Raw genomic sequence first — 14,526 nt, forward strand, 5'->3', positions numbered from 1 at the left:
CCTCCCCTGGAGGTACAGGCTGCAAGCTCCTCCTTCCTCTTTGAGGTAAAATACTTCTGTTTTAATTCTTGGGCCTTTGCCAAAGAGGCGACTGTTTTATAATGAATGACTTGCCTTTTTCGTGTGCATGTGTAGTCCAGGCCCCTTACAAACAGAAAAATGGTGTGTGGGGAGTTTTAACTGGACTCTGGTATTTAGTAGGCTTGCTTAAAGGAACTGAAGGAAGAATGCTTTCCAAATGCAGCAGTGGGTTTGAGAGGTGGCTCGGCAGCCCAGAGCACTGGCCCTGGCAGAGGACATAGTGTGGTCCCCAGCACCATGTGGTCGTCACACAGGCAGCTGTACCTCTCATTCTAGAGGGTCCATCTACCCCCTTCTTCTGACCTCTGTAGGCTCCAAGCATGCACAGGACACAGACATACATGCAGGCAAAGCACCCAACCATATAAAAGCAAATACAATCTTTAAAAAATTATATGGACTCTCGTGTATCTATCGTCTCAAATTTTTAGAGACCATTTTAGGGCTATTAAAAGTTTTAATAACTGGAGATGGTGGTGTACTTCTGTAATCCCAGTCTGAAGCAGAGTTGCCATAAATTCTAAGTCATTCTCTCTCTCTCTCTCTCTCTCTCTCTCTCTCTCTCTCTCTCTCTCTCTCTCTCTCTCTCACACACACACACACACACACACACACACACACACACCCTGTTTCAAAAAAACAAAAATAGTAATAATTAAGACCATCTGGTTAATAGGAAGTTCTGCTTTTATAGGAAACAGTTGGGTGAGGAAATGTGGTATTAATATTCTTTCATTAGACCTCTTCTTGGTCAGCAGTCTGAATCACAAGGCCAAATTGCCCAGGGAGAAATGAGTCCTCAATTGTGTGAAAATCATCTAAATACTATTATTTATCATATTAGATTGCAAACCAGCCCACAGACAGTTGGTTTTGCTGCATCAGAGATGTCCCTAGGTTCACTGGAAGAGACTCCCAGTACACCACAATTTGGGAAATAGACTGTCCCAGATCTGTAAAGTGGCAGGAAGGCTTATGTGTACAGAGCACTCCCAAAGAAGACTAGACTTGTCATCTTATTGATTATTTTACTTTTTTTAAGATTGATTTTTATGAGGCCTGACAATAGTGGTGCACGCCTTTAATACCAGCACTCAGGAGGCAGAGGCAGACGGATCTCTGAGTTCAAGCCCAGCCTGCTCTACAAAGTGAGTTCCAGGACAGCCAGGGCTGCACAGTAAACCCTGTCTCGGAGGTGGAGGAGATTGATTGTTTTTACTTGTGTGTATGTGTGAGTATATGCCGTGTGTGTGTGTGTGTGTGTGTGTGTGTGTGTGTGTGTGTGTGTGCCGGTGAGAGCGGAGGCCAGGGGTGTGCCAGACCCACGGAGCTGAAGTTACAGAGCTGAAACTACACTCACTTCCTAGAGGAATAAGAAGTGCTCTTAACCACTAGCCGTCTCTCCAGCCTGGATTTAATTTGTTGTTGTTGTTTTTCAAGACAGAGTTTCTCTGTGTAACAGTCCTGGCTATCCTGGAACTTGCTTTGTAGCCCAGGCTGGCCTCAAACTCACAGAGATCCACCTGTCTATGCCTCCCAAGTGCTGCAATTAAAGGCGTGTGCCACCACTGCCCAGCTATTTTTTTTAAATAACATGTGGTGTGTGTGTGTGTGTGTGTGTGTGTCAGGCACATGTTCCACAGCATGACTGTAGGACTGTAGAGGTCAGAGGACAGACTGTGTGAGTTAATTTTCTCTTACCCTGTGGGTTCTGGTGAACGAACTCAGATTGTCAGGCTTGGCAGCAAGTACGTTTACCCACTGAAACATCTAGCCAGCCTATTTTAATCATCAGGGGCAAAAACAAAAACAAAAACCCCAAATGAGAGCGACATATTCCATGCCTCTGAATCCAGGCATCCTGATGGCCCTTGCTGAATGTGGGTGTTTTCTCTACCTCTTCACTCCCAGCCTCTGCTCCCCATTCAAACTTACTCTTGTAATGTGGCACCAGAATATGCTGTCTCCTGGTCCCCTGGAGCTAGGAGTTGTTACCTGATGGGAAGTGAGTTCACACTTAGTGTTGTGTGTTTGAGGCTAAAGCTGCTTGGGAGCATCTCCTGGAAGGATGGTGGTGGCCCTGCTTCCTCGGGCAGGGGATGGGGAAAGCACTCCTGAGTGGAGAGGGCTGCGGGGACTGCCCGCAGCCCAGGCACTGCCCGGTGTGCTGCTCTAGGAAGGAGACAGAGCCTCTCAGCTCGGCGTCCTCTAGAGCATCCTGCACACAGCTTGGCATGAGCCTAAAAGAAAAAGAAGATGGAGAGCCAGCTGCCTGGCTCACATGCAAGAAGGTTGCGTGGTGGGGGGTTTGGTCTGCAGAGCCAGAGTGCAGGCTGTAGAGCGCGGGATGATGGGCGGAGATCGGCTGCTCTCCCCGCCCCCACATCCCATGTGGCTCTCCGCCAGAAGAGGACAGAAAGGCAGTGTCTGTGGCCCAGCCACATGGAGAGGCTCCAAAAGCTTCAGCTGTGTGAGTGTTATGAGAGGGACAATGAGTCCCTTCCTGTCCCCAAAGGCCTTTCAGGGCCCCCCTCCACCGTGGGGTGGGCGGGCCAGAGTGCCTGGCTTCCCTGGAGCCCTGGGCTCAGGTCCACCACAGGTTCATTCCAGAATGTACAGTGCTGGGTTGCTGTAAAGTAACTGCCGGGCTCCTGGGCAGCCCATGCTCCAGCCACAGCAAGTTTGGAAGGTTCATCTGCTCCAGGCATTTTCAGCTCATGGACGCCTCCATGCCTTCCTCCTCCTAGAAAGAATTTCCTTATACATCTCTTTATTTGTAGGTGCGCATGCTCACATAGAGGTCAAAGGGCAACTTGTAGGGAGTGCATTCTTCTTCTGCTGCGTGGGTTCGTCGGGTGTGGTAGCAAGCACCTTCACCCCCTGAGCGTCTCACCAGACCAGGCAGGTCTTCCTCTTTATAATGTGTTTCATGTATTTTATGTTTTAGTTGATTGATTGATTGATTGTCTTAGTCGCTGTTCTATTGCTGACACATGGGGTTTCTCTGTGTAGCCCTGGCTGTCCTGGATCTCACTCTGTAGCCCAGGCTGGCCTTGAACTCACTGAGATCCACCTGCCTCTGCTTCCCAAGTGCTGGGATTAAAGGCGTGTACCATCTACCCCCACCCCCCACCCCTCCCCCAGGCTGTGACCAACTCTTATAAAGGAAAGCATTTGATTGGGGCCTTGCTTACAGTTTCAGAGACTGAGTCCACGATCATCGTGGCAGGGAGTGTGGTGGTGTGTGTGTATGTATGTATGTATGTATGTATGTATGTATGTATGTATGTCGGCAGAGCAGTAGCTGAGAACTTTACATCCGGGATTCCCTGGCAGCAGCCTGAGAGAGAGAGAGACAGAGAGACAGAGACACTGAGCCTGGCTTGGGCTTTTGAAACCTTAAAGCCCACCCCCAAGCAACACACTCCTCGAACAAAGCCACACCTCCTAATCCTTCCAAGCAGTCCACACTGGGAACTAAACATGCAAACATATGAGCCTCTGGGGCTCATTCTCATTCAAACCACCACGTTTATTTATTTATGTATGTCTCTGGCCTTTCCCTCCTGATACCTACTATCTAGAAGCATGTCTTGGAACACAACCCTTTGATTTCTTTGGGGAAGTTCTGAGCCAGGACACTGAATGCCCACACTGTTGCCTGGCAGGTTTATTAGCCTCAAAGAAAGGGTAGAAATCTTAGAAGCCTGAGGAGATCCTATGACATCATCCCCCTGGGACAGGGTTTCTGAATGGTGTCTTCTTGCTACCTCCAATTCTGGGCGGGATCTCCTCAATATAAACAGTGCGGAGTGAGGGTTGGAGACCTGCTTCCTTCTGAAGTGGCCTGTGTGACTCGCTGAGTATGTGTCTCTGTTCTCTAGGCCACCTGGAGCCTCTCTCGATGCTGACATGGTGACAGTGTGCAGGCAGACCACAGGCAGCCACAGCCAGACTGGAACTCTGAGCTACAGACTGGCCGACAAGTAAGAGCCTCCCTTTGCATGCACCCTGAAAGTGTGGGGGATGAGCAAGCTTCTGAGTCTCCTTCCTTTCTCCCTAAGAATGTAGGAATTGATTAGTTTCTCTCTCCCTTCCTCAACTAAGGGGTGTCATTTTCCCAAGCATGTCCTTGAACTCATTTGAGGCTTGGGACAAAGTGGTCGAGGGGGTCTGTATATTGCCGAGTGAGCATTGAGAATCTCCTTTGTGCCTTCCAGGCCAGGGCCCATTTTCCAGCTAATAGAACCACAGGTTTTTCACTCCCCTCTGAAGCCTTGAGGCCATAGCGCCCTCTTCTGACCTCCATGGACACCAGGCATACGTGTGGTACACATACACATATGCAGGCAAACACTCATGCATAAAGTAAAAATAAAACAAATACTGAATCCTAATTGTTGTTTTCAAAAAGAAATTCTGCTTTGACGGCCGTGGAAAGTGTGTTTGCGGTCTCACAAGCTTAACATTTATACTGTGCAACCCAGAACAGCAGCATAATTTGTGTGCCGATGATGTAACTAAGGGAGAGGGCTTTATATAAACAGCTTGTAGTCTTAGAAATGGAAAGTTATAGTAACGGGATGAATGCAGCTGCTAATTATTCATCCCTCACTGTGAACCTTAGCTGGAGTTTCTCACTCACTAGACAGTCAGATTTATATAAATTCAGAAGAATGCGTCCTTGCTTCGTGCCTGTTTACTGGGCCCACCCATCTAATTACCATGCCCAATTGTAATCTCTGCTGTGCGAGGCTGGTTTGTATTTCAAAACACTGTATTCTCATTCTCATTAAGTGTGCTTCAGACGTTTTCTTCCTAAAGAGTTTTTGGCATCTTTATGGTGCTAACCTCCCAAAGTCATATTTAGAGGTGTGCAGATCCACTCGTGTTCTAGACAGTCATCTGCAATCGTAGAAAACCTATCCACTGAGGAGCCGTTTGCCACATGGGGTTTGTGAGTGCTTAGCTGGCAGCTGGGGCAGCTGAGGGACGAAGCTTTCATTTCTTTGGATTTAAGTTCACATCACTCCATGCCTGGTGGAGACTGGATTGGACAGTGCGTTTCTAGGCCACGTCTGAAGTCTACATCTCCACGTTGATTCACACATTCACTCAGGCAGCAGACACTTACTGACTCCTGCTCTGCCAGGGTTGTTCTGGAGCCGGGGAAGCAGCTCTTGACAAGACAACCCCTCTCACAGAGAGCCATTTCAGTGGGGTTTGTGCTCCAGAGAGTGTTCCCCAAGTCGTGGCTTCACACCTCAACTCCGGTCAGTGGTGGCACACGCCTTTACTCAGAGCACTCCCAAGTGGATCCCTGAGCTCGAGGCCAGCCTGGTCTACAGAGTCGGAGATAGCAGGGTCAGTACCTGCTGTGCAGGCATAGGATCCTGAGAACCCGTGTAAAGAGCTACACGTGGCAGGTTACGTCCCAGCTGTGGGGATAAAGGGACAGGTGGGTCCCAAGAGCTCTGTCCAGCCAGTCTAGCCTAGTCAGTGTTTCAGGCCCGTGAGAGACCCTCTCTCAAAAAACACGTGCATATAAAAATAAAATAAATCTTAAAAAAGCAAAAGAGCTTCAGAGGCCCGGGAGATGGCTCAGCAGTTAGAGGACCTGGGTTCAGTCCCCAGCACCCACATGGTGGCTCACAATCTAGAACTCCAGTGCCAGGGAATCCAATGCCCTCTTCTGACATCCATGGGCACCAGGCACACATGGTTAACATACATACATGCAGGCAAACACCCATACACATAAACATTAAAAATGATACAATAAGTCTTAAAAAAGCAAAACAATAGCTTCAATGTTGTGGTTGGCAATTAGTCTATAATACTTATATCTGGTTCTGGCGTCTGTCCAAGACTGGCCAAGGACAGTAATGTAAGGACCCCTCACCTTGTATTTGTCTCTCTGGCACAGGGTCGAGGCAGAAGGGCCAAAGGCTGGGGAAGCTTCTAGAAGGCAGCCACTGCCCTTGGGAAGGAGTTCCCCAAGAAAACCCCACAATCTCATGCTGGAGGCAGGAGTGGACATGCTCGGCTCCAACATGATCATCAGTGGCCCGGCTGCAGACCTTGGTGCTAAAGAGGCCAGCCGGCCTTCGAAGAAGCAGCTTGGTAGTGTCCAGAATCCCGGATCATCCACCCGAGCCCAGCCCCAGCCCCTCAGCATAAAGGACAAGATATCCAAGTGGGAAGGCAAGAAGGAGCCACCTGCGCCTGAGCCTGCCAGGCAGACAGACGGCCAAGAGAACGCCTTGCCACCCTGCGGGGTAGAGAGGAGAGGCAGCGAGGTCACCAGAACTAGGAACGGAATGAGGCTCGAAGCAGAGAGCTTGGAAAATGACGGCAGAAGGACAGCAAGAAGCGTGTGTCAGGACACAGAACGGTGGCCAGGCCTGAGGCAGAGCGATGGACAGCCAGAGCCCAGCCAGCACCGCGGGCTCGAGCTGAAACCCAGTGACTTACGCTTCCAGAGTGACCGCCCGTCCGTGCTGAAGCAGGTCAAGAGACTGGAGAAGGCCCTGAAGGACGGCTCCGCTGGCTTGGACCCCCAGTTGCCAGGGACTTGTTACTCCCCCCACTGCCTGCCTGACAAAACAGAGGAGGACCGATCCACCCCTGAGAGCCACGGAGCTGGGGGCTCCAAGTGGAGGGCCCACCCCTCGGAGGGCAGGGAGCCAGGCCCTGATGTTTCAGAGGAGTGGAGAGGCCAGGAGAGTGCGTGCCGGGGCTCCAGGCAGCACCCCCCAAAGCCTTTCATCAACCCCCTCCCCAAGCCCCGCAGAACGTTCAAACATGCCGGAGAAGGGAGCAAGGATGGGAGTCCAGGGAGCCCCGGCTGTAGGAAAGAGAAGAGAATCCTGCCTCCCCTGCCCGCTCTGCCGCCCCCTCCCCCACCGCTGCCCTCCTCCCCTCCCCCCACCTCCGTGAGTAGAAGACCGTGGACGGGGAGGCAGAGACCCAGTGCTGACCACAGGTAGGTGCCCGCCAGAGGACTCCGCTGTCGCCTGTGTCCCTTTACACCCGCCTCTTGTCAGCCTGAGGATGTGTCCGGTGCACCCGAGGGCTCTCAGTCGTCAGGTGTTCATGGTGTGGGGCAGCTCGTTGACCCACCTGGAAATGTGGGAACCTTTTGTTCTCTTCCTCTGGAGGCAGGCACAGTGGCACAGGCCTATAATACCAGCTCTTGGGAGTTTGAGGCTGGAGGGTCGTAAGTTCAAAGCCAGCTTGTACAACATAGCAAGTTCCAGGCCAGCTTGGGCAACTTAGTGAGATCCTGTCTCAGAACAACCAAATCACCTTTCAGGTGTGATAAGGGCTTGTAATTGTCACCAAAGGTTAAGTGAAGAAGTTTGTGAAGCTAGGCGTTTCCCAGTTTACCTTTTTTCCCCCCTTTCAGAGTGTGTGTCTCTGTGTCTGTGTCTGTTTGTGGGATGGGTGTGGAGGCCAGAGCTGATGTCCGGTGTCTTCCTTGCTTGTTCTCCACTTATTTACTGAGGCAGAATCTTAGTTTGTCATTGACCCAGCTTGGCCCAGGGATCCTGTGTCTGTCCTTCCAGAGTGCGGGCACTACAGGTGGTCATGTGCTCTTTCTCTCTCCTGCCCCTCTCCCCCTCTCTCTGAGACAGCGTCTTCTCCCGCTCCACCCCCCCCCCAGACAGTGTCTGTGTATGTAGTTCTGGAATTCTGTCTGTAGCACAGGCTGGCCTCGAACTCACAGATGCCTCTGCCTCCTGAGTGCTGGGATTAAAGTTGTGCGCCACCACACCGAGCTGTTTTCTGTCGTTGAGATAAGGTCTTTGCAGAGGTCCCTGCAAGCTCTGCAGTCAGAGAAATGGATCTCAGAGGCAAGAAGGAAGCTCGGTCCAGCACAACTTAGCTGGTGCCGATTCAGGCTTCTCGAGTCTGACACCAGGCAATTTATTTTAGGCATATTTAAGTACAGTACAATTTTGGAAAGAAGTTTCCTGGTAACAGTTATCTCAATCCCATGTGCACAATACAGTGTGAGTACATCACAACTCTTTTGCAAAGTAACTTCTTTTGCATGTGACTTCCACCTTGAAGATGGGTTCTACCTATGGCTTAAGGCTCAGGATCTGGTGTGGTCTCTGACCCACATAGTGTAGAGGTCACATCTCCCCTAGGGATGGGTCCTATTGACTGAGAAACAAAGATAAAGATGCAGGGAGGGAGAGTCTGGGATAACATTCTGGGGGGCGGGCTTGGGTGAGGCGTGGCCCTACAGCTAGCAAAGGTCACCAGATTATTAAGAGCATCAGCTGCCAGCCCTCTGGGTGGAAAACAGGGATACACACATCTATTGCAGCCTATGGAGACCAGCTCCACAGTTTAGGGGAAAATTGTAATAGCATATGTGAAAATTACAGACAGAAGCAAATGATATTCCAGAGTCTGTGGCCCTGCGGCCATGCCTAACGAGGTTCCCCATCAGAGGATTATTCACCTGGTGGGTTGACACCTTGAACATCAATTACTGTTTGTTGTTGCTCTGACATGTCTATTGGCTACCGGCACACATCCCTTCTGTAGAAGAGACAAGCCTTCCTGCTTAACATTCCTGGTTTTCCTAGTGCTTGTCTCTGAGCTCAAAGACTTCGAGCTCTCTAGACCAAGCTGTTATAGAACTCACTCTGTAGTTCAGGCTGGCCTTGAACTTGGGGTAATCCTGCCTTAACCTCCCAAGTGCTGAGATTACAGATGTGAACCACCATGTCTGACTTACTTCATTCCCTGTTTGCCTTCTAACTTGGCTTGGCATCTTCCACATGGGTTTGACCACTCATCTTCAATCTGCTGTTGCCCAAGGCCACCAGCAGCCTCTGTCTCATTAAGTCCAATGGCCAATGTTCTGTCATTTTCTTAGATGACGTCTTTTGGTGTGGAGGACAACTGTTGTATCATCCTGTCTTGAAACATTGCCTTCATTTGGCTTCCGGCACCTCCAGGTGAGGCTTCCTCCTGGACGCTCTCAGGTCCTTCCTTCTCTCCTCCTACTGTTAGGACAGTACCCACTGTCCTGACCTGTCCCTGCCCCAGCCAGGCTCAGACCAAGGGCTTTTGTCCTCTCCCTTGTCCCTCATCCCATCCTGTGCATGTCACTTGCCAAGTGTATGACTCCCGAACTGAGATCTCAGTCTCAGCTGAGTGCAGTCATACCCTGCTGGATCTCCATGTGGCTGTCATTCCAAGCCACCACTGACCATTTCACAGTAGCCGACATCTTGTCAAATGACATCACCCTTTATTTAGTTACTTAACCCAAGAGGTAGTCACTCGCTTTGGTTTTCTTTTTCACATACTCCTGACTAACCCAGCAGCAAGCCCTTCAGTCCTACTTAAAAACTTGATCTTGAATCTGATTATATCACCTTAGATCCACTGCCCACCTCCCAGAACATTCCTGCCCAGTAACCAGAAGCGGTTTCCAGAAATTGTGTCCTGCTCTGACTCAGAGTTATTTGTCAGTGAGGGCGCTTTGGGTTCAGATAACTTCATTTTTTCTGTTCTCCCCCAAGAGGAAACAGCTTGCGTATTCTAAAGTGTGTGTGTGTGTGTGTGTGTGTGTGTGTGTGTGTGTGTGTGTGTGAATATTTTTTAGACAGGTTCTCTCTATGTCGTCTGGGCTATTCTGGAGCTTACTATATAGATCAGGCTGGCTCCAAACTCACAGAAATCCACCTGCTTCTGCCTCCCCCGAGTACTAGGATTAAAAGCATACATTACAGTGCTTGGGCATATATAATTATTTATATATAAAATTCTTGTATTTTTTCTAAATATTCCTTTATTTCTATCATATTTCACATAACTAAAATAATGCTTTAAATTAGGATTATGTATATTTGTTTCTTCCTAAGTAACTTAATATTTTTATTGCATTTTTAAAACTATTTTTAATTACGTATATCTGTGTAGGTATGTGCATGTGAGTGCAGGTGTCCATTCAGGTGAGAGACATTAAATGCCCTGGAGCTGGAGTTTACAGTCAGTTGTGAGTGATAGTTGGTTGCTAAGTGAACTCAGGTTCTCTGCAAGAGCAATCTTTTTAGCTTTTTGTTGTAATTTTTGTTTGTTTGTATTTTGTTTTGTTTTCCCCAGACATGATCTCGCTATGTATCTCTAGCTGTCCTGGATCTCACTCTGTAGCCCAGGCTGGCCTCGAACTCACAGAGATCCACCTGTCTCTGCCTCCCAAGTGCTGGGATTAAAGGCATGTGCCACTGCCACCCCCGGCCAGGCTCACATTTTCAAATGCAAGCATAAGCAGAGCGAGCAGACTGGGAGGAGGGAGAGACTGTAAGCTCTCCAAGCCCACCCCTAGTGACATACTTCCTCCAGCAAGGCCACACCTTCTAATCCTCCCCAAACGCACGACCAGCTGGGGACCAAGTGTTCAGATGCACGAGCCTATGAGGGACATTCTCATTCTCATCACCACAGAAGGATTTACACGTGGGGAAGTTGGCTCCTGTCTTAGTGTGTGAGTGAATTCAGTTTGCTAATAGTTGAAGATTTTTGTGCCAGTGTTCCGTAATTGAGGTAGATCTACACTTGGGTGATTCGTTCACGTGTATTTACATTGTGACTGTGTCTGCACACATGTGCACGTGCCAAGGTACACATGTGGATGTCAGAGGACACCTTGGAGGAGTTGCTTCCCTCCTTCACCATACTGGTTCTGAGAATCAAACCCAGGTTGTTAGATGTGGCAGTAAGCACTATTACCCGGGAGCTGTGTTTTTAGGCAGGATTTCATAGGCAGGGTTTCGTTATGTAGTGCACTGGAAGCACCAGGAACGTTAATCGTTCATGGTCATCTCCTCAATGGAGGAAATGTGTGCATGTTTTCCACCCAGAAGCCTGGAAGTGGATGCTGTTAAAAAAGCAGCCAAGTGACCTTTGTTATCTGTAGGTCCAGGATGTGGGAGCCCATAGAGGTATCCTAGTGAGATCTGAGCCTGCTTTACCCAGCAGGACTGCACAAGAGGATGATTGGGCCAGGCAGTGGTGGTGCACACCTTTAATCCCAGCACTCGGGGGAAACAGAGCCAGATGGATCTCTGTGAGTTTGAGGCCAGCCTGGTCTACCGAGCGAGATCCAGGACAGGCACCAGAATTACACAGAGAAACTCTGTCTTGAAACCACCCACCACCCACCACCCAAAAAAAGAGGATGACTGGACCATGTGCCTAGGTACCAGGTATTTGGAAGAGTCTACACTTGGCTGTATCTAGCAAGGGGTGGGGGGTCCTTTTGCCTCACTCTGTGGCATTGTTATAAAAAGCCCTTTTGAATAGAGTTCTGGGCTGCTGGGTGTTGACCCAGGCCTTTCCAAAGCTTTCCTGTGTTTCTGTCTTCTCATCATCTAGGTCTCTCTATCATTTAATTCCTCTCTCCTCTGCCCAAGAACCCTTCAAAAGGTGGTAGTAGGTCGGAGCTGGTCTCCCACGGACACCAGCCTCACCTAAATCCCCCCAGAGCGTTCATCCCAGACTCTCCCTCCCTGAACCTTTATCATTGTCTTTCTCAGTCGATGGTGAATCCTTACGGGAGATGTCTCATGCACTTCATAGCCTGGTGACCTCTATGCTACGTGGGTCAGAGACCACACCAGATCCTGAGCCTTAAGCCATAGGTAGAACCCATCTTCAAGGTAGAAGTCACATGTACTTTGCAAAAGAGTTGTGATGTAGTCACACTTTAAGCTTTATTGTGTACATGGGATTGAGATAATGGTTACCAGGAAACTTTTTTTCCAAAATTGTACTGTACTTAAATATATCTAAAATAAACTGTCTGGTGTCAGACTAGAAGTTTGAATCAGCACCTGTTAAGTCATACTGAACTGTGTTTCCTTCTTACCTCACTTGGATCCGATCATTTCTCTGCTTGTAGGAACCTCCACAATCTAGCCCTGGCTGTCCTGGAACTCGCTCTGTAGACCACGCTGATTTCAAACTCAAGAGATTCACCTGCCTCTGCTTTCTAAGTGTTGGGTTCCTATGAGCCATTTTGTTCTGTTGTTGTTCATTTGTTTGTTAAAATTCAATTAAAAAAATTTATGTATGGGCTGGAGAGATGGCTTAGCAGTTAAGAGCACTGGCTGCTCTTCCAAAGGACCTGGGTTCAATTCCCAGCTCCCACATGGCAGCTCACAACTGTCTATAACTCCAGTTCCAGGGGATGCTACACCATCACACAGATATAAATGCCGGCAAAACATTGATGCATATAAAAATAAATTTCTAAAAAAGTATGTACATGGGTGTCTTTCCCATATGTATGTCTGTGCACCACATGTATGCCCCATACCCATAGAATCCAGAGAGGGTTTCCGATCCCCTAGAACTGGAGATAGATACCGTTGTAACCTACCGTTTCGGTGCTGGGAATTGAACTCAGATCCTATGGGAAGAGCAGCCAATGCTCTTAAGCTGAGCCATCTCTCCAGTCTGGTGTTTGTTATTGGTTTCTATGTTTGTTTGTTTTGTTAAATTACTATTGTGTGTGTACGTGCAATTATGTGCCTGTGGAGGCCAGAAGAGGTTGTTGGATCCTTTGGAGCTGGAGTTACCTGATGAGGGTCCCTGGGAATAGAACTTGCGTCCTCTACAAGAGCAACTGCTCTGAACTGCTGAGCCAACTCCCCAGCCAATTGTTACGTGTTGTGTTGAAGGAAGAGCTGGGCTGAGGATTGAGCCCAGGGCCTTCTGCAGGTTAACCTCATGTTCTACCACTGAGTCACAAATCCTCAGCCTCCGTGTCCAGTTCGAAGTCCTTGCCAATTCAGTACCAGAGCCTGACTACATTAACTACAGCCTGGCAGCTTCTCCGAGTGATACCCCTTCCTCGCCCCTCCCCAGGGCAGCTTGGTTGTGGAAACAAAAATCTTTTGTCTATGTCACGGTTGGACAGACAGATCAGCCTGGTGAATCATTATTCTCATTATCTCTTTCCTCCTTGCTGCAATCTGCTGTTTTCAGCCTTCTAGCATTTTCTTTATAAGCAGCTAAAATGACTTTGTTTCAGTCCAAAAATGATCACATCAGCTGCACTTTAACAATTTTGACTTTAGGTTTCTTGTTTTGTTTAAAATACTACAGTGGAGGTGATTGGGGCAAGATGTTCACTTTCTACATCTGAAAGAATAGTGTGCTCTGTTGTGGTGCTATCTCCTAGAGAAAGACAAACGGCTTACCCCTGCATTGGCAGACGTCCTGTCTTGTCTGAGTCAGGAGAGCCAAGCCAAGGCCAGAGAAAGAAATGATAAAGGGTCCCGAGGCCGTGAGGGTGCAGGATGACACAGCCAGTCTGGGCTTTACAGTCTGAAGTCACTGTATTCTCATTGGCCACTCAGCCTGCCCCGGCCAAGCCACACCAGGGGATGCTGATTCTTGGTTTGAGGACAATGTCTCTTTTTCTCTTCTCTCTGTCCTTCTTTTTCCTCCTCCCTTCCCTTCCCTGCCTCTTCCTTTTCTTCATTTCTCTGGAATTTAACTGCAGGAAATTGAACTGCAAAGACTTAGGCCCTCAGCCTAAACCCTCACGTGTCAGGAAGTTCCAAAGATAAGCATCCTACAGTCACGTGAGCTTGGCTATGGATGTTTATGGCGTACATTTAATAACCCTGGCATGAATGCCTTAAGGCTACCATGAAACAAAAGTGTTTTTTTTTTTTTTTTGATGTAAGCACCTCAAATTCACATAGACATATGCTCCAAATATTTTAACTTGAATTTAGATTTTCACATTTAAGCTGCATTTGGTCATGCGACGGTTTTGAAACCTTTGTAGAAACCAAACAGCTCCACCCACCATGATTTAGACTTGTCACTGATGGTCTGGGCATCAGACAGATCTGTCTTCTACTCGGGGCTTCCTCCTTGGCCTTGGGAACTGAGGAGCCCTCCCACCTCACCACTGCCAAGGGATGCGTGCTGTCGTGGGTTCCGTCTCCACCTCGCTGGGGCTGGCAGTTCCCCAGTAGTCTGCCTGGACGGGACCCTGATCGCTCAGCCATCCGTCGGTCAAAGTTACCTCCATAGCCTTGCCGCCATGTCCATGTCAACATGGGTGCCGGCCTCTGAGGCAGCTCTGAGTGGCCATGTATAAAACATGAATTAGGGGCTGGAGAGATGGCTCAGTGGTTAAGAGCACTGGCTGTTCTTCCCGAGGACCCGGGTTCAGTCCCCAGCACCCATATCAGGGGCTCACGACCACCTGCAACAACAGCAACAATGTGTGAGTGTTTGGCCTGCATGTATGTGTGGACCATGTATGCGCTTGATGCCCATGGAGATCAGAAAGAGGGCATTGGATTCCCTGGAACTGGAATTACAGATGTAAACCACCATGTGGGTGCTGGGAACCAAACCCAGGTCCTCTGCAAGAGCAACATGAACCCCAAATAA

General features: G+C 49.0%; 1 protein-coding gene across 2 annotated transcripts in view; it reads left to right on the forward strand.

The window, feature by feature from the left end:
• Positions 1-14,526, forward strand: part of LOC114706818 (DENN domain-containing protein 2A) — a 90,634-nt gene that overhangs the window by 26,490 nt on the left and 49,618 nt on the right. For both annotated transcript variants that reach the window (XM_028889311.2, XM_037203628.1), the window contains exons 2-3: positions 3,966-4,067; positions 6,008-7,066. In XM_028889311.2, coding sequence (XP_028745144.2) covers positions 3,994-4,067; positions 6,008-7,066 — 1,133 coding nt within the window. In that variant the 5' untranslated portion in view covers positions 3,966-3,993. The remainder of the gene's footprint in view (positions 1-3,965; positions 4,068-6,007; positions 7,067-14,526) is intronic.

The sequence above is a fragment of the Peromyscus leucopus genome, chromosome 3 (assembly GCF_004664715.2).
Source record: "Peromyscus leucopus breed LL Stock chromosome 3, UCI_PerLeu_2.1, whole genome shotgun sequence".
NCBI lineage: Eukaryota > Metazoa > Chordata > Mammalia > Rodentia > Cricetidae > Peromyscus > Peromyscus leucopus.